This window comes from Macaca thibetana, chromosome 6 (genome assembly GCF_024542745.1).
Source record: "Macaca thibetana thibetana isolate TM-01 chromosome 6, ASM2454274v1, whole genome shotgun sequence".
NCBI classification, from domain to species: domain Eukaryota; kingdom Metazoa; phylum Chordata; class Mammalia; order Primates; family Cercopithecidae; genus Macaca; species Macaca thibetana.
This window is the reverse complement of record NC_065583.1, coordinates 58,002,839-58,027,787: the sequence shown is the minus strand read 5'-3', so window position 1 is coordinate 58,027,787 and position 24,949 is coordinate 58,002,839. Positions and strand designations below refer to the sequence as shown.

Genomic DNA, 24,949 nt, shown 5'->3' with positions numbered 1-24,949 from the left:
ACTGGTTAAAAGTGAGGCTGTGGCTATGCTAGGTGACAAAAATGCACTTGTGTTATTGTTTAATCTTTGTTCATCATTGTGACTTCAAGTTTCAGCAAAATCTCTAGTATTCAAAAAAAGATGATCCTTTTAGGATTTAGTGCTTTCTGCTGTGACCTCAAAGGTAGACATTGGAGTACAAAAATAGTACTTTTAGAGGCATTTGGTGTATTTTGATTCTTTGAGATCTGTAGTTAACCTAACTTCTTGTCCTGTGAAGTTTTTTCCTTGTGTACTTATGAATAAACATCATATACAAAATAGTTATGAAAAGATGATAATATGTTTGGGAAATACAAATTCTGTCTTGGAACTCAAAACCAGAATTGTCTTTTGTTAATGTTCTTTGACATTAAGTTCTTCATTGTGAATATCATTAAATTATTTACTGCCAAGTTTAATAGAGGAAACCTAACTTTTCATACATAATGCATTTTTGAAAATATATATGAAGGTATATCTAAATGTTGAACTAATTGACTAAAAATATGAAAATATTCTGTAATTTTTGAAAATATGTATATAAGTTCAATGAGTATATGAAAAGAGCTTAAAGTTGACCACTTTTGGAACTTCTGTTGCGTTCCATCCTTTTTGCCAACTGTACTGAGTTTATGACACCTATGTTACTTAGTGTTAATATGAATACTTCTTTTTGTCCTTTATTTTCACTCAATTTTGTACAATAAGGACAAAATTCAGAAAAGTATTATAATATTTGTATAAATAAACACTACTGTACAAAGGTGGCAACACAACTAAAGCTAAAATTTTGCCTAGAAGTTTTACTACTGTTCATCAGCTGCTGTATGGAAGGAGGTTCAGGCTATTATGCTGGAAAATCACATGTGTCAAAGTTGTTGATTGCTGCTTCTGTGTTCAGTAGCCAATGTGACCAGGGCCAGTTACTCTCACTGTTAAAAAAAAAAAACCAAAAAACTGTTATTGTTCTATTTTCCTCACTATGAAAGTAATATATGCTAATTGAAAAAATACTGGAAATTCAGAAATCATGTACTGTTTTTTAATTCTTTTTAATGTTCTTACACGTTAATCAAATTATTTTCATATACTTAGTGCTTCCAAAATTCTCCATAGTACTCTACTTTGACTACAGATGCTGACCAGTTGGAATTTTCTAGATTATTTTTGATTTGCCAGTGCTAAAGATTACTGTAATTCATTTGAATTCTTTACATGTTAGTGATATTAAATCTCTAGTGATATTAAATATTTTAAATATTTTATGTAATCAAATTTGTATAAAACATTATGATCCTAATTTTTATTTTTTAATTTTTTTGATGGAGTCTCGCTCTGTTGCCCAGGCTGGAGTGCAGTGGTGCGATCTTGGCTCACTGCAACCTCCGCCTCCTGGGTTCAAGCAATTCTCCTGCCTCAACCTCCTGAGTAGCTGGGATTACAGGTGTGCGCCACCATGCCTGGCTAATTTTTGTATTTTTAGTAGAGACAGGATTTCACCATGTTGGTCAGTCTGGTCTTGAACTCCTGACTTCGTGATCCGCCTGCCTCGGCCTCCCAACGTGTTGGGATTACAGATGTGAGCCACTGCGCCAGCCATGATCTTCTTATGCTCAGAAAATCCTTAATGTATGGATGTGATAAATATTCTTGTTTTTAGCTTGTATTTAACTCTTAAGATATTTGGAATTAATTTGGTTGTAAGGTGAGGTGCCAGTAACTATTTTTCTCCTCAAAGTGGTTAGTTTATCACAGCCAATTATCGAATGTTTTAAAATTTTATTTCAGATATTTTAAGTTTATTTAATATATTTACTGGATTAAATATGAGTCCTAGTAAGATTACATCTCATAATAACGATGGATTTAAAATGAAATGGTGGTTGGGAGAGGAATTTGGTATTCTTATATAGGAGTTCTGGTTTTGAAATTTTTTAAGCATGCATTTGACTATTGATTACTTTTAAATTGTATACAATATTCCAACAAAGTCAGAATTTTTCCGTTTTTATAAGTGGGCTATTAGTATCTGTAGTGTTTGTATCACTTTCTAGTCTGAATCTAGGTGAAATACTAAATACATCATTGAGTTGATAATAAGTTTAAATATTTCCTTGTTAAGTTTTTTTGCCAAGTAGAAGCAAAAACCTATGCTTTAATTAAATGTATTATGTGTTTTTTTTTCAGAGTACAGTTTTATATAATGTATCTTTAAAATCAGTTACTTGCAGAATCTGATTTTTTTTTCTTTTTCAAGGGAAAAATTTATACACAAATGAATATGTGGCAATTAAGTTGGTAAGTTCCTGTTTCTTAATTTTTCTTAATTATTTCTTTGTTACTTTTTAAGTGATTAACTTACATATTTTAATTACTTTTTGTTTGCATGTCATTTGTAATTTGGATGTTTATTTGACAGTTATATGCATAGCTAATCTTTTGTTGTTAAGCTCCTAACATCATCCTGCTCTTAAAGTATATGGTAATGTGTAGGACATTTTTGTTTGTCTGTGCCACAAAAACTCAATCCCTTTACTTTGGCAGCATTATAGAACTGAATTTCTGGATCATGGCCCTATTTTTAATTTAGGGAAGGATTTTTAATTAGATAAAAATTAACAAGATTTTGCCTTCTGATTCAAACATTTTGATAAAACAAAAGTGTTCTTAGTATTCAGGATTATATTCTCTGACAACATACTTCCAGGTAGCTTCTGAAGTTTCTTTTTAAATTGTTACTTCATATATATGGCAAAGCTGGATATTGCTTGACTTTCAGGGATCTAGAAATGCTTGATGTGGCAGGTGATAGATAACAGGGAAAGCAAACTCCCGTGAAATTATTCTGAAGTCTTCAATATGCCCAGTATGACAGCTGCAAAGCAGAGAGAGATCTCTTTTGGAAAAATTGGGATCTAGGAATTATTTTTATACAACATACTTTTTCTGGTACAACTTTTCTGTCTGGTTTGCCAGCCAGGTTTGCCTGAAGTTTAGCATGGCTTGGTTTTCTCTGCGTTTCTCAACCTTGTCTGTCAATATAACCTCTGTTATTAGGGTAATGTGAAATGAATATATAAAAGAGAGACTATTAGGAGAAGAGGCAAATGGGAGGAAATAGAAAAACTCTAATATTTAATATTAAGTATCTTTTGAGTATAGATCAAGTTTTAGTGTAACAAATGTTTATTTTCACTCAAAATAAAGATGTACAGTAGGGTTGCAGTGCCATGAAGAGAGACTGGTTGGCTGACATGTGGCTTTAGACTGGGTTTTAGCTAGATGAGTCCATCTTGGTAGTAAGATCTGGTCCTTGGCTTATGAAACAAAACCTGATAAGGTTATCTCACCAGTTGTCAGCGTTTCTTAGAGGTGGATTCACAGTAATCAATTCACACTATCAAGCTCTCAGATTCAGGAAAGAGTGAATTTCTAACTAATAATGAGGTATTTTACAGGTCTAGAAAGCCCAAATTTCTTTCTATAGGCCAATGTACATAGAAAGCCAAGTTAAAATTACAGGATCCCCTCATGAGCATAAAATCAGAACAAGAGGTTGGTGAATATTAATCACAGTGGGGAGGCCTACTGTGGGATCCGCTTGCCTCGGCCTCCCAAAGTGCTGGGATTACAGGCTTGAGCCACTGTGCCCATTCTGGACATTGTTTGAACAGGCATTGCCGACTTTCATTTCTTTGAAATTCTTCCTTTTCTCATGTTGTAGGCCAGTGGTCCTGAACCTACAACAATTCTTGTGGTGTGCAAGGATAAAAGTGTGGCAGTATTTACAGTCTGTGCTATTGATGCAACAGCCTGTAGAGAGCAACTCTACTCACGGGAGCGTGTTTTGTTTGTGAATGATATTTATCTGATATGTTAAGGCAGATAAACCATCGTGTCAAAGCGGAAACCCCTGCTCTAGACTGACTTTTCGTTATCTGTTACATTCATTAAGTGGTGATCCTTAGGTCCTATTATTTATAGATTTGGAACTTGTTCAGACCATTGATGCCTTACTAAACATTTATTATGTCATCTTTCAGCCTTCTTACATACATACCCATATATCACTTTTTAAAGTTTATTTTTGTGCTGTATCTCTGTCCTCTTAATTACTTTTCTCCCCCTTTTTAGAGAGAAAAAGCACAATGATCAGCTTTAAATGATCGTTTAAAGCACAATGATCAGCATTACATGTAATAATTATGGTTATTCATTGTTCTTTGGGGGAACTAGGAATGGTTTTGGATCTATGTTTCTAGTATTTTGAGGTTGTAGAGTGGTATCTAGTCATGTTCACCTCACGTTCATCCAAAATATTGGAAGGACAGAAAACTTCTCACATATACCATTAAACGATAGTTTGTTACTTAGTTCGTGATTTCTTTATATGTTTTTTCATTTGTATCTGTTATATCTATTTGTGCCAGATAACGTGATTTTGTTTAGACCTGCCATAAAAGTAATCACTTGAAAATCTTATGTCTGTATACCTCAGTGCTATCTGGCTTTTATACTTTGCTTGGTACAAATAAAGGCATAATTTGATAACCTGAGTTCGGAGAGCAGATTTCTGTGACTGCTTTCAGCTTCGTCATCTCTTATGAAGATTTTTTTCGTTTGTCTAATATTACCCTAGTTCAGATCAAAAGTTTGTTTCAAGATAATTTGTTAATATTACCTCAGCTACCATCCTTATATCTTGTACATGAATAATGAAAATATCATCCTGGGGAAGGTGACTTTTATTATGTAGTGTTAAGACTTTGCTACTTAAGTACTGGAATCTAGTTGAAATCACTCAACTAAGTGAGATTTGGGTCTCTATTTTTATCTAAGGGGTATTAGTGATTGAATAAGTTATGTATTTAATTTCATTTGTGATTGTTTACATGGACACCTTTTTATTGCATCTTAGGTTATGTACTTCTAGGTAGTTAACTGAATAATTATAGGTAATATAGTGCTATATGTATAGAAGGCACCGTTTTAAGTACTTTATAGAAAGGTTAAGTTTTAACCCAATTTTACAGATGAGGGAACTGGAAAGTACAGAAAAGTTAAATAATTTGCTGAAAGTTACACAGTTAGAAGTAGAGGATTTAGGATTCAAACCTAGTACAATTTAGTTTCAGTGTCTATGCTCTTAACTACTGTACTATCCTGCCTCTCAAGAACTAAGCTGATTGTTTTTCTCCTGTAATAAAATTTCTAAATTTTGCAGTGGGATATTAATGTTGTTTATGTGAAATCTTTTGTTGTTGCTCATAGTTTCGTTATGATGTGTTGGTATAAAATTCTTTTTAGTTACCCTGTTTGGGATTCACATTCCTCTTGAATTGGTGGTTTGTTATCCTCATGAATTCTTGAATATTCATAGCAATAATTTATCCAGTTATTGCCTCTGCTGACTTTTCTGTCTCCTTTCCTCCTGGTACTCTTATCAAATCCATACTAAACCTCACTGGATTGTCCAGGTCTCTAATCTTTTCTTCTGTTTTCCAGTATTTCTTCCTTCATGATACATTCTGTATAGTTTTTCTGTCTGCCTTACAGTTTCCAAATTCTCTCTTCTGTTATGCTAATCTGCTGGCAAAATGAGTTTTAAATTTAGTTATTGTATTTTCTTATTTTTCAAAGTTCTATTGATTCTTTTTGAAATTTTCTCTTACCTTTATACTTTTCTGTTGGTTCTTTTTAAAATTTCCTGTTACCCTGATACAGTTTTCTGCTTCTTGTATTTTCATATTTAATATTCTAATGTCTAAAACCTATGTTTCCTCTGTACATGTTGTGTGTGTGTGTATGTGGTGTGTGTGTGTGTGTGTGTGTGTGTGTGTATGAATCTCAAAAACATTTTATGTCGAATGATAAAAGCTGGACACAACAGAAAGCATACACTGTATATCATTTAGGTGAAATCCAACAACAGGCAAAACTAATCCAAAGGTGGTAAGTAAGAAAGGGATGATGGAAATGCTCTATAGATTGGTGTGGTGGTTATAGGGATACATGGAGTCGATATGGATTTAACACTTATAAACTGTGTGTTTTATTGCATATGAGTTATACCTTAGGGAAAAAAATTTAAGACATTGTTGCTACTATCAACATTTTCATATTCCCATTTTTGTTCTTTCTTACTATCCTATGGCTTAACTTTAATCTAGAACCTTTATGGAAGAAATATACAGTTCAGAGGTGAATTTGGGGAACCGGAGAAATAGTAAAAGGGCCATCATTTCTCTAGTGATGAATGTTCAGAACATATTTTTCTCAGGGTCAGAGTCAAACTTAGGGGATTTTTCTGCTGCCTGATCTAATGGCTACTTAGTTTATGTACATTTGTAGCATCATTTTATTTTACATTGAACAGAAAGTTGATTTTTATATGAATCTAATCTTAGACAAAGATGCCTAGTAGACTATTACGTAATATATGGCATTGACACCAAAATTTGTAACATTTGTGTTGGGGCCTAGTGCCCTTTTAATAACTTAAATGTCTTTTTTTGTTTGTTTTTCAATTAGGAGCCCATGAAATCAAGAGCACCACAGCTACATTTGGAATACAGATTCTATAAGCAGTTAGGATCTGGAGGTAAAGTCTTGTATTAATTTTTAAATTTGAAATAAAGTGGATTGTCATGACTTTTTAGTTTCAAGGAATGTTTTTTTAAGTTTGGTTAAGAAAATCACTTCATACGGCTATGTTTATTATACATTTTCTTACTATTGTCTTAGGATCCCTTTTTAATTTTATGACAAATTTGGAGCTTTTTATGTTTCTGCTGATACAAGTAGAGAACATTGTGAAAAAATTTAATTTGGGTATATAAAATGCATACTTCTTCCATATTCTTAGTCTTTTTGGCACTATTATAGCTGTTGAAGTGGCTTATGATATAGTGGTAGGCTGAAAAATGGCCACATAGAAGATATCCGTATCATAATCCCTAGAACCTCTACATGTTACTGTATGAGAAAGACTTTGCAGGTATAATAAATTAAGGATTTTGAGATGGAGAGATTATTCTGGATTATCTAGTGGGCATTAAATGCAATTACAAGTCTTTGTAAGAGAGGCAGAGGGACATTTACGCATGCAGAAAAGGAGTAGGCATTGTGACTGGAGCAGAACAGCCATAAGAATCTGGGAGAGGCTTCTAGTACTTTTGCCTAGAGTCTCTAGAGGGAGTGTGGCCTTGCAAACACCTTGATTTTTTGGCCCAGCGAAACTGATTTCAGACTCTCACCTCCATAACTGAAAAAATAAATTTCTGTTGTTTTAAGCCACCAAATTTGTAGTAATTTGTTACAGCAACCCTAGGCAACTAATGTGGGTATGTTTTTATATAAACTCTAAATTTAAGTGAGATTATTTCATGCCACTAGAGATAATTCATGGAAAAACTTTCTATTGTATGTTACATTTTCTTTATGTTAAAAAGGTTCTCACAGCACTTTTCTGTATACTTCTATTCAATAAAGGATTTTACTTGTATAGCTTCTTGTATGATACAGGTAGGGGAATTTTGTTTCTCCAGATTTGATGAAATGGAATTTCTTCATGTATCTTTTCGTAAGCATGTTTACATTCTAGTGGATAGAGCTGTCCATTTAATACTGATACCAAATTTACATTCTGTTTTTCTAAGAGCACACTTTGCAAATGAATAGTCATTGCAGGGACAATAAGTTTTAAATTTTGTAGTAATGTGTTCATCACTACAGACTTCTTATAATACGTATTTAAGTCTGATACAGACAGGCCTCAGGGAGTTATCAGAATTATCACTGACAACTGGGATTTAAAGGCTATTGGGATAAAACTAATTATGTGTGAAACTATACATATTAGTTAAGACTAGCAAATAAGAAGTTAAGTGGGAATAAAATGAATTTATTGACTCATGTACTTGGAAATTCAAGGAAATGACTTGATATATAAGACATTGTTCTATCCAGTGCTTCAAATACTGTCATCAGCATCTCAAGTCTCTGTGATACGCCTTTTGAGTATGTGTAGGCTTCACTCTCTGGTTGGCCCTTCTTAAGAGATGCTGGAGGTGGCCACCAATAACCTAGGCTTAGCAATTATGAAAACATCTCTTTCCTAAAACTTTCAGCAAAAGTTGTAGGACTCAATCTTACTGCCTTATGTCATGCTTATCCCTGATTTAATTACTATGAATTTGATTGCCTCAAGTTAGATCAAATACTTATCCGAACTTTAGGGAAATCGAGGTGTTATATAAGGGGGATTGGATGCCAGGGTGATTAAAAAAAAAACAACACACATCTATCTAGTACAGTAGTAAAACTGTCATTTGAAGGAATAGGATTGAGTGGTTTAATTAGAAATGAGTAAGTCAGTTTAGAGTTTAGCAAGTCATTGAATTGAATAACAAATGTGTACTTTTATTATTTTAACTTTTTTCTGTTTTATATTTAAAAACTATGTCAGAAATAGTAAGACTAAAAAAGAAACATCTTTTAGGACCTGAATGCCATAGGACTGCAGTGTTGCACAACTGCAGGGACCACCATTTACAGGGTAGTCTCTATTTACTAAGGGTGCTATGCTCCTCTGTGCTCTATGGGTGTCATTTACATAGATTGAAATACAAATGGTCTTACTGAAGGTGTGCATCATGTGGCTCTGAGCTCTGACACGTGTGGGTATTTTAGAGTATTTTGTACGAGTCGTGAATTTGAGCATGTTTTTTGTGTTTTTTTTCGGTCATTCGTGAATTTTATGAAAGCATTTTTAAGTACCTTTGTGAGCTTTGTAGAACATCAAGAGTGCTTAATTGTTTTGGAAGAACTGATGACTTTTAAACAGTTTGATTTTGGAATTCATATCTGAAAAGATTATATTTTCAGACTGCTCTTAATTATAAACGGGCTATTTAGAGTAACTCAGCCTGTAATTTTCCTATGGTTTGCTGAATTTCATTTATATAGCAATTTGTTTGTTAATATTCTCTTTAAAAATAGATTTAAGTAACATCTAGCATATATAAAGAACTTCTAAAACTCACCAACAAAAATAGACAAATAAAGGACAAATAAATTCCGCTTACATGAGGCACCTAGAATAGTCAAATTCATAGAGGCAGAAAGTAGAATTGTGTTTTCTGGGGGCTTGGGGAGAGGGCAGAAATGGGGAATTATTGTTCACTGGGTAAGAGTTTCAATATGGGATGATGAACACATTTTGGAGATGGATGGATAGTGGTGATGGTTGTATAATAATGTAAATGTACTTAATACCACTGAACTGTACACTTAAAGATGGTTTAAATGATAAGTTCTATGTGTATTTTACCACAAAGAAATTGAAAATGGATTTATTTAGAATTATTTAGTGAGGTATCTGTGAAAAAATACACAATTTGGTTTTGCCTGTTTGGGTTTTGGTCCTCCTGTAAATCCATGCTTTCTTTCTTTCTCTTTATGTAGCTTCTCTGATAATATCTCTCTTTACATTATTTAGCTTTGCATAGGATTAGAATATTGTTTTATACCATTATCACTCTCTGTGATAGCAAAAATTTAATGTATTGAATAGTCTTGTTTTGTCACATCTACTCAGTATTCATTGAGTCAAATGAAGACCTAGATTTGGGAGTCATCAGCACATAGATGGTTTTTAAAGCTAAAGAAATGGATGAGATCTCCCTGAGGAGAGTATAGAGGTTGACAAGAAAAGAATAGCAAGAACAAAGTTGTGTGGACCACTCCATTGGTTATAAATAGATTTGACTCTTAATAACAAAAATTGTGGCTGCCGTAGCTTAAACAAGTAAAGGTATGTAATGTGAGACAAATGAGTTCAGAGGTGGGCAATTGTAGGGTTGGTACAGCTGCTCAAAAGTAAGGAACCAGGCTCCTAACCTTAGTGTGTGGCTTCATCCTGCAATCCTGGATTTTTTGTAACAGTAGGGAAGGAGGAAGAAATGAAGTTACTATTTGTGTAAAGGTAACTTCCAGTTCTTTATCTCCTGCTTCCATTCTTTAAGTCTAGCTGTATATGAATATCCCTACTGAAATCAGAAATTCATATAGCTGGAATGAGTTCCCTACCTTCTTTTGCCCTTATTTTCTCAACAATTTCTCTCTCTCTTAAAAGACCTTCCTGCTTGGTCTTTTGGATTACCTGGTTCCATTAGTTCCACATCTGTTCAAGCTGAAATGTTAGCCTCCTCTGATTTTGGTGTATTGGTGTAGTAAAGTTCTGTCAATTTTGTCTCTTAAAATCTCTCTCGACTTCATTCTCTTCCAGTCCCCATTGTCACTTTTCTTCGAATTGGGCTTCCTCTTGAATATCTCAACACCCTTTTTACCTCTACCTGCACATAGGGGCACATCATTTGGTATAAAGTCCGAATTTCTTTCTCTTTCTACTGACCTACTTTTCAGTTGCACTACACTTACTATTCCTTGAGTAGATCTTACTATTTTCACATGTCTGTATTCTTTCTGGAATATCTTTCTTTTCTAATTAATTGCTTTTTTCTTTAAGCCTTAGCTAAATGTCACCTGCTTAGCAATGCGTTTTCTGACATCTTTTCCTCTCCAGAAAAGCGTCTTATTTGATCTGATATTATTTTGAATATGAAAACCTTTGAAACCTTTATTTTTCTTTTATCATATGGTAATTATTATTTGTCTATGTCTTCTCCACTGAGTTTTGAACTCTTTGAGGGCAGTGATAATGATATGTTCATTTTTTTCTTCTTGGTAGCAGAATGATTGGCAGTTGTAGGTTCTTGGTAAATGGTTGAAAGAATAAATTCTTAAATAACAATAATAGACTGTTTTCTTTCATTAGATGTGAAGTTGGGATATATAATCTTCAAATTTCCTATAGTTTTCTAACTTCTGTGATCCTGTGATATTTTAATATTACACAAAATCATTGTATTATTAATTTTGAGTTTATTCTATTTCTGGACAAATAATACAATTTCAAATTTTTAACTTTTTAAAATTAATTTCATTTGTGTTATCCTATGATTAGGTAAATTTATTTTCTCATTTTAGACAACTAGAGATCAAAGGAAAAAATTATTGATGAGAATTTTCTAATTAATGGAAGTGGTAACCAAGGAGATATGCAGAAATTTTTATATTAAAACTTACTGAACTGTACAACTCAGCCATCTAAAATTAATCACTTTCTTGAGAAGGGTGGGCTTTAATTATTAGAATTAACTCAGTTTCTTCATTTACTTGAAAATAAAGTATATTTGAATTGTTGATATTTCATGAAAATGCATAGAACATATTTGAAATTTATGGGAAAATTGTTTTTGAAGATCTGTGATTCTGGTAACACTTCTTAATTTTTTTTGACATTAGTTTAAATAGGCTACATTAGGAGAAACTGCAATTAATGTATTCCTTGGAACATCTTAATTAGCTGATATTTTTAATCATAGGAAATAAAACCTTTTTTCTGTCATAAATTACTACTTATCAGGGGAAGTTAATGAACTTTTTCTCTGTCATAAATTACTATTCTTGGCAAATTTCTAACTATGGAAATGATATTAAAAATACTGTTTTGACACCATGCATATGTTAAATCATCATTTCTCAAGTGGCTTGACTTGTTGAGATTCCTTGTACTATGTAGTTCTAAGCAATAATTTGATGGTAGCCACAGGTGCTGTTACTAAAATTATAACTCTTTATAAAAATGTTGCCTTTTGAAAGGTGTTTGAAAAGCCCCCTCGTTCTTCTTTATGCTGATCCTTCTGCCTTCTTGATTTGTGCCTTGTTATAAAGTCTGGATTTATGTACTCCCTACATTTTTTACTCTGGTTTATAGATACCTACATTTTCACTTTCAAGACAATTTAGTTCCATCTGCTGGTTAAATGAACGTTGGTGATTTTGTAATGCATGGAAATTTTATTGTACTGTTCACTTTTGAGAAGTATTATGGGTAATAGTATAAACTTTGTTAAAAGTTGTGGGTGTAAACCATTCAGTAGTATCTAAAACTGATTTAATTCACAGTCACCAGATCAAGTTTCTCAGACCATGTTTTAGGTAAGACATTCAAAAAATTCTGCTCTATGTATATTATAAGCTGTTGTTTGGTAAAATTGAAAAGAAGTACTGTAAAAAGCATGAAAGTTCAGTGAATAAATACTTAGAATATTACTGTATTTTGATATTAACAAAAGTAATGAAAATATGATATGAGTGGGTTAGTCAGTAGTGTAAACTTAATCTCAGCCCAGATAACCAACAGTTTATGTAGCATATTCTTAGAATTCCTTTTTCTATCATAGCTAAATTGCTTTTAGAAGAAGTCTTTAAAAATATGTCATACTTCTGATTCTTTAAAGAGGTCTCTCTGTATGGAAATTTCTACAGGTTTTGTATTGCTAAACATTTATTTATATGTGAATATATACTTACATTGGTACTACTATCATAGTAGATGGAAGTGTACTTTTTTTTTCTGTTAAAGTTGTAGTTTATGGAGAATGGGTATATTTGAAGAATGTTATGCATTATCAGTAAGAAAGAGGTGTTACCTGATAGTGGTTTTAGTTTGGTTTATATGGTGCAGGTGTTAGTGTGGTTGTGTGTGGTGTGAATACTATAGTATTTTCAGTGATTAAGCACATAGGAATCTTAAACAAAAAGCAAACCATACTTTTGAATAGGGTATTACTAAATATACATAATTTTTGTAATTCCTCCTGCAGTAGTAAAAAGATAGAAAGTATAAAACCATGAAAAATTATGAAAATTTCATATTTAGTTTTGCTTTAAGTGTTATATAACGCATTGTAAGAATAAAAGATTTGTAAGCTTGTAGCTTAGGGACTGGGGGGGGGAAGAATCATAGAGTCCATTTTTTCCTTAAATTTTATAGGCCCAAATTGGATAACAACTTAAATTCTTTTCAGTTTTTGCAACGGATAAATTTTTGTTTGTCGCTGATGTTATTTTTTTAATGTTGTTTGAATGTTAGAATATTTTCTACATGTGTAAATTAAATCATCACAGAAAGGACTGTTGCTCTTTTTTACAGTGGGCTAACTTGATTCCTTTTATTTGGGGTTAACTGATAGAATTTTACTACTACAGGCAGATATTGTGGTCTTTTAATGGAAGGACTGTTACCAAGTCTGTAACTCAGTACACCTGTTGGTTCATAGTAGCGCTTACTATTCAGCTAAGACAGCACTTCTTAAACTTCTGGGTCTTGGGATTCCTTTATGCTCTTACCCTTTTTGAGTATGTCAGAGCACTTTTGTTGTTGTGGGTCTTAGCTATTGATATTTACCATATTAGAAATTAACACAGAAATATAAAAATGTTGCTATATTTGTTTAAAATAAAAATAATAATTGAGACATTTTAAAATCAAGGCAATTTTGTTGATATACTTTCCAAAATAAAAACAGTGAGAAAAGTAACATCGTTTTACAGATTTTGCAAATCTCTTTTAATGTCTGGCTTAATAGTAAACAGCTAGATTCCCATATCTTCTGCATTTAGTATATTGTGATAACACAAGTCCCATAGTCTCTGGAATGAGAGTGAAAAAAAATATTTGTGTTATTACAAAATAATTCTGATATTTCTGACTTCCTGCAAGGGTCTCACGGACCACCCCTGTCCTCAGGAGCTTCAGGCCACATGTTGAAAACTGTTGACCTAGGAGTATAAGCATTTGTGCTAAAGGTTAAGAATGCCTTAATGCAAAATTACCTTAAAAAAAGATAGGGTAATACTGTGTGATAATTCTGTACTTAGCATTTCTAGCCACGATTTAGGTTTTCTTAATCAGAGCTGTTTAAATTAAATCAGGAAGTTTAAATTTCCTAATAAGTTTGTTAGTACTTTTGTTCTAATTCTTCCTATTTGTGTTAGGCTGTTCTTGTGTTGCTATAAAGAAATGCTGGAGTCTGGGTAATTTATAAGAAAAGAGGTTTAATTGGCTTATGGTTCTGTAGGCTGTATAGGAAGCATGGTGCCAGGCATCTGTTCAGGTAAGGCCTCAGGAAGCTTACAGTCATGGCAGAAGGCAAAGGGGAAGCCAGCTTATCACGTGGAGAGAGTGGGAGCAAGAGAGAGAGAGAGAAAGTGAGGGGGAGGTACCACACACTTTTAAACCAAATCTCATAAGAACTCACAATCATGAGAACAGCACAAACCCATGAGGGATCTGCCCCACTAACCCAGTTAACTCCCATCAGGCCGCACCTTTAACTCTGAGGGTTATAACTCAGCGTAAGATTTAGAGGGTACAACATCCAAACTGTATCGGTATTTTACATTTTACATGAAGAATTCTAGACCTGAAAATGGATCATGATACTACTGTGAAATGGATCATATTATTTCCTTAATGGTCTACTTAACTTACCTGTTAGGAGCTAAAGTATTTAAAAACTTGACACAAAGTACCAAGCAGTCTTTAATAGTTCCTATGTATTACTGTTGTGTGACTTAATTTTGTTTTGTCACTTAAAAGGAACACTAACATATTAAATGAGATATTTAATGAAGTGAATTTTTGGGGAGTGAAGGTGAGATTATATTTTCAGATATGTGAATTTTGTATTCATACTCCTTGAGCTTTTGGGAAAAATAAACTTCTCTTGAAAAGTAAAGATACTGGAAATTATCAGACCTAACTTTCATGAATTCACAGCAGATAGCTTTTTATATTAGTCTGAAATAAAAATAATTTTAGAACCACTGGAATGGGTGGAGTAAGATTTTATAATTGAAAATTCGCTAGGTATAAGAACAAACCTTCTTTCTGAGCCTCTCGTGCCCTCTTTTTCCTTACCTCTCTCATTTCTAGAAAATCTCTACCTTGTGATACAACCTACCATTTACGTTGCCGTGGTGGTTTTGGTTTGTTTTTGCTTAGGGTGTACCCTGCCTCAACCTCTATTTGTTAGTTGCAGTTCTTCTTAACTCTTAAAAATTTAAGTTGTTTGCTCAGTGATTTAAAAAAAAAAAAAAAAAAAAAAAAAAAAACTGTCCAGACTTGTTCTGGGAAATAAAATTATAGTTTGATGTAAATATCATTTTAAGTCTTTCTTTGTGGTCCTAGAAAAAAGAAAGCATTTTTTTTTTCCTGATTGCAAAAATAGCATACATTCATAATAAAAATTAGGAAAACTTTTTTTTTAAAAAAGTGAAAGTAGAAATCACCAGTGCTTCCAGTAATCTGTTAGCTTTCTGCTTTTTTCTTGTATTATCTTTTCTATTTATATGTATGTTTAATGACTGTATTAGTCCGTTTTCTTGCTGCTGATAAAGACATACCCAAGATGGGGCAATTTACAAAAGAAAGAGGTTTATTAGACTTACAGTTCCATGTGGCTGGGGAGGCCTCACAATCATGGCGGAAGGTGAAAGGCACATCTCACTGGCAGACAAGAGCTTGTGCAGGCAAACTCCCGTTTTTAAAGCCTTCAGATCTTGTGAGACTCATTTACTATTACAAGACCGGTACAGGAAAGACCCAATCCCATAATTCAGTCACCTCCCACTGGGTTCCCACAACATGTGGAATTGTGGGAGTTACGATTCCAGATGAGACTTGGGTGGGGTCACAGCCAACCATATCAATGACTCATTAGAAATATTTTAAGGCCAGGCATGGTGATTCACGCCTGTAATCCCAGCACTTTGGGAGGCCGAGGTGGGTGGATCACTTGAGGTTTGGAGTTTGAGACCATCCTGGCCAACATAGGGAAACCCTGTCTCTACTAAAAATACAGTAAAAATATTAGCTGGGCGTAGTGGCAGGTGCTTACAATCCCAGCTATTTTTGGGAGGCTGAGGCAGGAGAATCCCTTGAACTCGGAAGCGGAGGTTGTGGTGAGCTGAGATTGCACCACTGTATTCCAGTCTGGGCAATACAGTGAGACTCCATTTAAAAAAAAATTTTTTTTAAAGTAATACATGGTTTAAAACAACAAAAATTTTAATCAGTATTATAAGAAGTAATAAAAGTTTGTCTTTTACAGTTATCTCCAAAGATAGTTGAAGGCTGTATTATATTCCATAGAATGGGTATGACATATTAGGTTGGTGCAAACATAATTGCAGTTTCGGGCTAAGAATTTTAAGTCATTATGACTGGTCTCAAGCACATCTTTATTAATCAAAATAGGAACCATTACAGTCAACACATTTTTTGCCAACAAGAAATAAGTTTGTTTGTTCATGTAGCGTAAAAATTGGTGCTTTGGGATTTGATGAACTCTTAGAAAGCATTTTTACTGCATCTTGCTGGTTGTGGAAATGTTTTCCCTGCAAAAAGTTGTCAAGATGCTTGAAGAAGTAGTAGTTGGTTGGCGAGAGGTCAGGTGAATATGGCAGTTGAGGCAAAACTTCATAGCCCATTGAAGCATTTGTTGTGCAGTATGTGGTTGGTGTTGTGATGGAGAAGAATTGCGTCCTTTCTGTTGTCCAATGCCAGCTGCAGGCATTGCAGTTTTCGGTGCATCTCATTGATTTGCTGAGCATACTTCTCAGATGTAATGGTTTCGCTGGGATTCAGAAAGCTGTAGTGGATCAGTCCAGCAGCCGACCACCAAACGCGACTATGACCTTTTTTCGGTGCAAGTTTGGCTCTGGGAAGTGCTTTGGAGCTTCTTCTCGGTCCATCCACTGGGCTGGTTGTCACTGGTTGTCATATAAAATCCATTCTTTGTCTCACGTCACAATACGATTGAGAAATGGTTCATTGTTGTGTGAAGTAAGAGAAGATGACACTTCAAAACGATGTTTTCAAAAAAAATTCTTGCTCAGCTCATGAGGCACCCACTAATTGAGCTTTTTCACCTTTCCAACTTGCTTCAAATGCTGAACAACCATAGAAAGGTCGATGATGAGTTCTTTGGCAACTTCTTATATAGTTGTAAGAGGATCAGCTTTGATGATTGCCCTCAGTTGGTCATTGTCAGCTTCTGATGGCCAACCACTATGCTCCTCATCTTCAAGGCTCTTGTCTCCTCTGTAAAACTTCTTGAACCATCACTATACTGTATGTTTGTTAGCAGTTTGTGGGGCAAATGCATTGTTGATGTTGCATGTTGTTTCCACTGCCTTACGACCCATTTTTGAACTCAAATAAGAAAATCACTCAAATTTGCTTTTTGTCTAACATTTCCACAGTCTAAAATAAATTTTAAGCAAACAACAAGTAATGTCATTAGCAAAAATAATAAAATGAGAAACACGCATTAAAATGATGTATAACATGACCACATTTAATAATGTATTTCAATATCAAACGGCAAATTCCAACAATGTAAAAACTGCAATTACATTTGCACCAAACTAATACTTTGTTTAATTAGCATAGAATTGGTGGATTTTTAGGTAGCTGCCAATTCTTTTTGTAACTGTAACAAACAGTGAAGCTTGAACATCATTATATGCATACTTATGCTTACTTTGAAAAGGATAGGGTAATTTTCCGCCAAAAGCAAAAGGATAGGGTAATTTACCTCCAAAAATGTACTACTTTCTCTTCTCATCAATGTTTTAACCCACAGCTGTCAGTCTTGACTAATTAATTTTTAAATTATGAATATGCCTTTGAAACTAAACCAAAATTTGACAAGTAGTCATTTCTTAAAGGTCAGTTACAATGTAGAGTATAGAAATCATACCAAAAAACCTTTTCTGCTCTCATTCATTAAAATCCATTGTAGTTTGAATGAACCATTTACCCGTGTGTGATTTTGTAACTACATGCATTATCTTTTGGAGGACACTAGTTCATTGAGTTATGCATGTATTTCAAATACTAACACATTTCACTACCCAACATTAAATCATAATAGCTAATATCACCATAGTTCTATCAGAACAAGTTTTTAAGTATTGGAAAACTGTCAAGTTCATCATAGCATATAAAAATTTTTACAAAATTCGAATTGCTTGAAAGCTTTAATTTTATTATTGGTAATAAATGTCAGGTTTTCTTGAAGTAAGAGTCTCTTCATTCATTCTTGAGAATGCTTTTTATTTATTTATTTTGCTTCATTGTACTCTTGAATAGCAAAGTTAAAAGTGAATGTTCTTGATTTGCTCTCAGTCGTTAATGGAAAGCATTCCGTCTTTCACCATTAAATGTGATGTTAGCTGGTAGTTTTTCCTGTATTCCCTTTATCAGATTTAGAAACCTTCTATTCCAAATTTTTGAGTGTTATATCAAATGCTTTCTTAGCACCCATTAAGATGGTCTTATGGTTTTTGCCATTTCTTCTGTTATTATGGTGAATTATATTGATGGATTTTTAAATATTAACCCAACTTTGTATTCCTGGATTAAAGCATTCTTAGCATGGTCTCTCATTCACTTACATATCTGTAATGCCCAACCCAGTCCCATAAAGTTATAGTATATGTTCAGTAAGTATTTGTTCAATTAATTAAGACAGTGAAATTCCTTAAATGGTTTTCCTGTTTTGGAAACTGTTGAAAACTTTTGAAAAAAACAGTCATTTTATAAACCAAAATACACTGCTGTCTGTCGTACTCAGAAGTCATTTCTCAACAACGTTAGCTATTGGGAATATAGATGGTGATTCAGAATGAAGTAGAGAACCTTTTGACAGTCCTTTTTTTTTTCTTTTTGAGATGGAGTCTTGCTGTGTCAGCCAGGCTGGAGTGCAGTGGAGCAATCTTGACTCATTGCAACCTCCACCTCCTGGGTTCAAGCAGTTCTCCTGCCTCAGCCTCCCAAGTAGCTGGCATTAGAGACGCGCGCCACCATGCCCAGCTGTTTTGTATTTTTAGTAGAGACGGGGTTTCACCACGTGGGCCAGGCTGGTTTCAAACTTCTGACCTCAAATGATCTACCCACCTCAGCCTCCCAAAGTGCTGGGATTACAGGCATGAGCCACCGCACCCAGCCGACAGTCCTTTCATTGAAGAAGTTCAAAACCTTTTTATTTTTACATTTTGTATATAGTTGTACCAAGTTTTGATCTAGTTTCCATGCACCCTGCATATCAGAAGTAACAAACTGGAGTGGAATAAGTTATTAGACATTGTTAAATTGAGAGGATGTAAATTAATAACTTTCAGTGGCAGAGAGGGGGAAAAAGCATTATGGAAAGAATTTTAAAAGCTTAGTAGCTGAGAGCCATTTGTAAATCTTAATTGCATCTCCAGCCTCTTAATGTATATAGCATTGTAAAAGCAGGATTTTAGAGTTGGAATAAACTTAACAAGGCTCTCATTCCCTGTTTCTGAACCTTTTCTCTGCCTTTACACATGTGAGGGGTAGATATGACAAATACGTGTAAGAGTGGCTGTGGTAGGAGTGGCTTTGATTCCTAGTAGCAGGAGGAGATGGGACAAGCATGTGTGATATGTGTGTGTTTGCAGGGGGTCCTGATATATACATATTGGGGTGTATCAGAATCTCCGTTTCTGGGGAGGGCACCATGTATGCAGTTTGAATTTGTATCCATTCCTGCTATGATTACACTATCTCTTTTTTTTTTTTTTTTTTTTTTTTTTGAGAAAGAATCTTGCTCTGTCACCCAGGCTGGAGTGCAGTGGCGTGATCTTGGCTCACTGCAACCTCCACCTCCTGGGTTCAAGCGATCCTCCTGCTTCAGCCTCCCGAGAAGCTGGGACTACAGTGATTACACTAGCTTACATTCCCACCTGTAGATGTTCTGCTGCCTCACTCATATTCATATCCAAGAAATTCTTGTCTTATCCAAATCACTAATATTATTATAGATTAGTAAACTGAGGCCCACTTGAGAGACTGAATGACAAGCTAGCCACACAGCTGATGAATATTAGGTTAGACACTAAGAATGTAGTTGTCTTGATTTTTAGTTCATTGTTTTCTGTTCTGTCCTGCAATAATTTATATTCAAAATAATAGGGTAAATAATAAGAATGTTATATTTAAAAAAACTTTTTATTAAAAAGAATGAGAAGTTTTCATTAGATTTGTTTTCTCTTTCAATATATTGAAAAAAATCACTTGGAAGTAAAACTGAGACTTTTTTTCATGCTAATAGATAAATGCAGTGTTAAGTTTCAAACTAAATAATAGAGAGGGAGACTGTCTAAAAGAAAATGATAGTTATTTAGGAGTGGGCATTACAGTGGGAATATACGTGAGTATATTCAGGGAGGTAAAGGAAGACAAAAATTTTTAAAGGAAAAATGAGGAGGGTCACGTAAGTTGTTTTGAGAGATTATCCTTGGCTACAAGGATCATTAACAAGAATGGCATCAGTCCATGGTTGGACAGGCAGTTCCTGGGCAGATGTCCTTGCAGAGTAATTTTTTGTAAGGTTGTGGTAGCTTTTGTTCCAGGTTGTGGTTTTTGCAGTCTTTTGTGATAGTTCTTGTTATCAGGCATATATATGTGTGAGAACCCTCCCTTCATCTCCTTCCCTAGCTCTGTTTGTCAGGGTTTTAATACAAGTGACTCCGTTTTGATTCTGACAACTTCCATATAAAGTAAATTGATCACTTATATTTCAGTTTATTGGGAATCTGTTAGTTCTGAAAATAAAATACAGATGACTTCTGGGCATTCAGACTTCATATTTGGAGTTTGTATTATTCTATATAGCTTCATAATGAATTATTACTAGCTCTTACTGGCTTAAAATGAAAGACTTTACTATCTCACAATTTCTGTGGGTCAGGAATACACTCATGGCTTAGCTGGGTCTTCTGTTTAGAGTCTTACCATGTGGAAATTAAGGTGTAAGCCTGGACTACAATCTTACATGAGCCTCAGTACTCTCTTCCAAGTTCACTGGTTCTTTCAGAATTCAGTTCCTCATGGCAATAGAACTGTGGCCCTTACTTCCTCGAGGATTCCTATCTGGCATGTGGCTCGCTCCACAGCATGGTGGTTTGCTACTTTAAGGCCAGCAGGAGAGTTTCTCTGCTGTTTCCAATATCTCTGACTTCTAGACCATCTTTTTAAAGGCTCACCTGAATAGGTCAGGTCCACCAGGATTCTCTTCCTTTTGATCAACTTACAGTCAACTGATAGGAGCCTTGATTACATCTGCCATATAAGTTAGCCTGGTCACAATAGTGAGATCCTAGGAATCCTGCCCGCTTTCAAGGGGAGGCGTTTATACAAGGTGTATAAACCAGAGGATGGGAATCTTGACAGTGGTTATCTTAGCAGTATGCCTACCACAGGGTTATTAAAGCCAGTAGCGACTCTCTTGTTCAATAGAACTGGAATCTTTTAACTGTGTGCTAAGCGTTTCTCCAGGCTATGGAAATATAAAGCTAAAAAGCCCAGCTTTTGTCCAGTAGTAAGGTGGTAGAGAGAAAGAATGAAGTACTGTTTATGATGTAATTCAGTCACGCAGCTGCAATAGAGGTGTATCCAGGCTACAGTGTGAACATCAAAGAGAAGGTATTGGGAGGTGGGGAGGTTTGGTCAGGAAAAGTTATGTATTTGGAAAAAGTGATAGTACTGCTTTAGTTCTTGAAACTAAATTTTAAAACCAGTTTTTAAGAGGAAAACCTTAGTATTTAAGATGATGAAATTATTAAATGAGTATTTCTTTTCCCCCAGATGGTATACCTCAAGTTTACTATTTCGGCCCTTGTGGTAAATACAATGCTATGGTGCTGGAACTACTGGGACCTAGTTTGGAAGACTTGTTTGACTTGTGTGACAGAACATTTTCTCTTAAAACAGTTCTCATGATAGCTATACAACTGGTAAGTAAAATAGGGTATTTGAAGTTGTTTGAACGATTACATGGTTGTTGGTCACAAATTCATATTAAAAGTTTAAAGTTCTGTGATATTGTCTTACAGAGCATTTGACCTAATACAAATGTTTCTACTTTTCATACTGTCTTTCTGGGATCCATGTAACTTAAAATAACTGAGTCAAGTATATTTTATTTGTATGAAAACTAATATAATAATTGCTTTAAGATCAAAATGCTCAGTTTGATAATTAAGTTGTCACTAGCCGTTTCTTCATATAAAAGATGAATACTTCAAAAGAGAACCTCAGAAACATAGATTTTTTTTTCTTTTTTTTTCTTTTTTTTTTTTTTGAGATAGAGTCTTGCTTTGTTGCCCAGGCTGGAGAGCAGTGGTGAGATCTCAGCTTACTGTAACCTCTGCCTCCCAGGTTCAAGCTATTCTCCCGCCTCAGCCTCCCGAGTAGCTGGGACTACAGGTGCGTGCCACCACACCCAGCCAATTTTTTTGTATTTTTTGTAGAGATGGGGTTTCACCATGTTAGTCAGGATGGTCTCGATCTGACCTTGTAATCCACCTGCCTTGGCCTTCCAAAGTGCTGGGATTATAGGCGTGAGCCACCATGCCCGGCCAGAAACATGGATTCTTAATTTTGGTAATAGACTTTATGACCTGGAAAAACAAGCGGCAAACTAATGAATTAGAGAGTCTTGATAAACTACTTAGACTTCAGGGAATCCATTGGATAACAATTAGAGAATGTTTTAGGGCAGTTTTGAAATAAATGCCAACAGAAGTGTGCTGCAGAAGTCTTAAAATTGTTTTTATTCATTGACTCATTAATTCTACTTCTACAAATTTGTCCTGTGGATGTTTTCACAGGTGCTTAAAGCTTTATATGAAAGGATGTTTATAATAAAAAAATGAGAAGCAACCCAAATGTGCAGAAATAACAGGGTTAGTTGAATAAATTAATAGCCAGAGGAAAATATGCAGCTATTAAAAAGTGCGCATTAAAGATTGTTTCATAGGCTAAGTGTGGTGGCTTGTGCCTATAATTCCAGTGCTTTGGGAGGCTGAGGCTAGAGGATCACTAGAGCCCAGGAGTTCAAGATCAATCTGGGCAACTTAGTGTGACTCCATCTCTACAAAAAATTAAAAAAAAAAAAAAAAAAAAAGCCGAGTGTGGTGGTGTGCTTGTGTAGTCCCAGCTGCTGAGGAGGTTGAGGCAGGAGGATTGCTTGAACCCGGAGGTTGAAGGTTGAAGCTGCAGCGAGCTATGCATTCCAGCCTGGGTGGCAGAGTGTGGGATCCTGTCCTCTCCTCGCCCCACCCCGCCCCGCCCACCACACACCAAACACCAAAAAACCAAACAACTCCCCCAAACAAAACAAAGAATATTTCATGACCTTGAAAATGCTCATATCATTAAGAATCTATAGACATAGAATACTGTATATTGTATGCTGCAAAGTTTGTTAAGCAAACGAAAATGACCTGTGTAACCATATGTTTACATTGCATTGTTAACCATGATTATCACTAAGTGAAGCAGTTTTATTTTCTTATTTGTAATACTCTGTTTTATGACAGTTTGTCCAATGAACATTGAGAATTTGTAAAATAATTAATAAAAATGAGCTATATTATTAATATTAGAGTTGGATTCCAGACTTTTCTAGCTTTAAGATCTTTCTAACTTTAAGATTAATCATTTTTAAATGTTTAATACCTAGGAAAAAGTAAGGGAAACATGTTATGAAAAAGAAAAAGATACTGAATAGTGCTGTTGTTTTTATACTTGTAAAAGTTGCTTGGTTATTGAGTTGATAAGGAAGACTATATTGCAACGTTTTGCATATGTCTGCTTATACTTTTGAGTTCAAGGTCTTGTATCAATATGACTTTTTGATTTTATGAAGTAGCATCCTCTGAAAGTGTTGATTGAATCAGACTTACTGATATGAAAGGAATTCATAAAATTCAAATACTTTTGTTTAGCAGTGACCATAATAGTAAAGGCAAAGATTTTAAATTGTAATTTGCTATATGTATTTGAAGAACGATGGGCTGACATCATTTTACTTTTAAAGGGTTGAAACAATTTCTGATTTATTTCTTTTGTATATTTTCATTCTGTCTTGCCTTTATCATACTTGCTTAGGCTAGTCAAAGCCCAAAATAAAACTTCTCTTCTTTTTTTCTTAAACTAAGATTTCTCGCATGGAATATGTCCATTCAAAGAACTTGATATACAGAGATGTAAAACCTGAGAACTTCTTAATAGGACGACCAGGAAACAAAACCCAGCAAGTTATTCACATTATAGATTTTGGTTTGGCAAAGGAATATATTGATCCAGAGACAAAGAAACACATACCATACAGAGAACACAAGAGCCTTACAGGAACAGCTAGATATATGAGCATAAACACACATTTAGGAAAAGGTATGTGTACCTTTCGTAAGTATGGAAGTTTGAATTCAGCAGCTATGCTAACACTGTGCGTTTTTATTTGTTATGGTTCAGTTTTTGAGATTACAATAGCTTTTATTATAATTTTCACTTATCAGATCTACCTAGAGTTTACTTTCACTTATATTTTAATAAAACGCTTTGAAAGTAAGTTACTATAGAGTAAATGATTGACAGCTATCTTTACATTCACTGTATTTTTTGTATTTATATAACTTGAAGTGTGCATTTTTGATACAGTTATGGGGATTCTTTTAATTATTTATCTTACAAAATATGAGAGAATACCAAATTTTAACTGAATTTAATGCATGTGGAAATATTGGATTGAGACTATAGCTCTCCAGTATGGCTAGCCACAGAAATAGCAACTAGCCTAATAAGTACATGACCTTAGAGGTGGGCAGAGCTGGCTTACCTGTATGCTAACTGTGACTTCGGACAAGTTTAACCGTTTTAAGGGGTTTCTTATTGGTAAAAAGAGTAAAACAATATCAACTTCGCAGGATTTTTTTATAGCGTTCCTCCTTCGCCCAGGTTCATATTTATCATATCCCTTAAATCATTTTCATCTGAAACAGTTCCTCAGTCATTCTTTATGGCTCATGACCTTAATATTTTTTAGGAGCTCAGGCTATTTTATAGGATATCTCCAATTTGGGTCTGTTATTTCTTTTTGACTAGATTTGGGTAGGCATTTTGAGCACAAATATCACAGAA

The 24,949-nt window shown here is 34.4% G+C and overlaps 1 protein-coding gene across 12 annotated transcripts in view; it reads left to right on the top strand.

The window, feature by feature from the left end:
• CSNK1G3 (casein kinase 1 gamma 3) overlaps window positions 1–24,949 on the top strand; it is a 105,424-nt gene that overhangs the window by 39,771 nt on the left and 40,704 nt on the right. For all 12 annotated transcript variants that reach the window (XM_050795556.1, XM_050795554.1, XM_050795557.1 and 9 more), the window contains exons 3-6: window positions 2,279–2,319; window positions 6,553–6,622; window positions 21,611–21,759; window positions 23,968–24,202. In XM_050795556.1, the coding sequence (XP_050651513.1) occupies window positions 2,279–2,319; window positions 6,553–6,622; window positions 21,611–21,759; window positions 23,968–24,202 (495 nt within the window). The remainder of the gene's footprint in view (window positions 1–2,278; window positions 2,320–6,552; window positions 6,623–21,610; window positions 21,760–23,967; window positions 24,203–24,949) is intronic.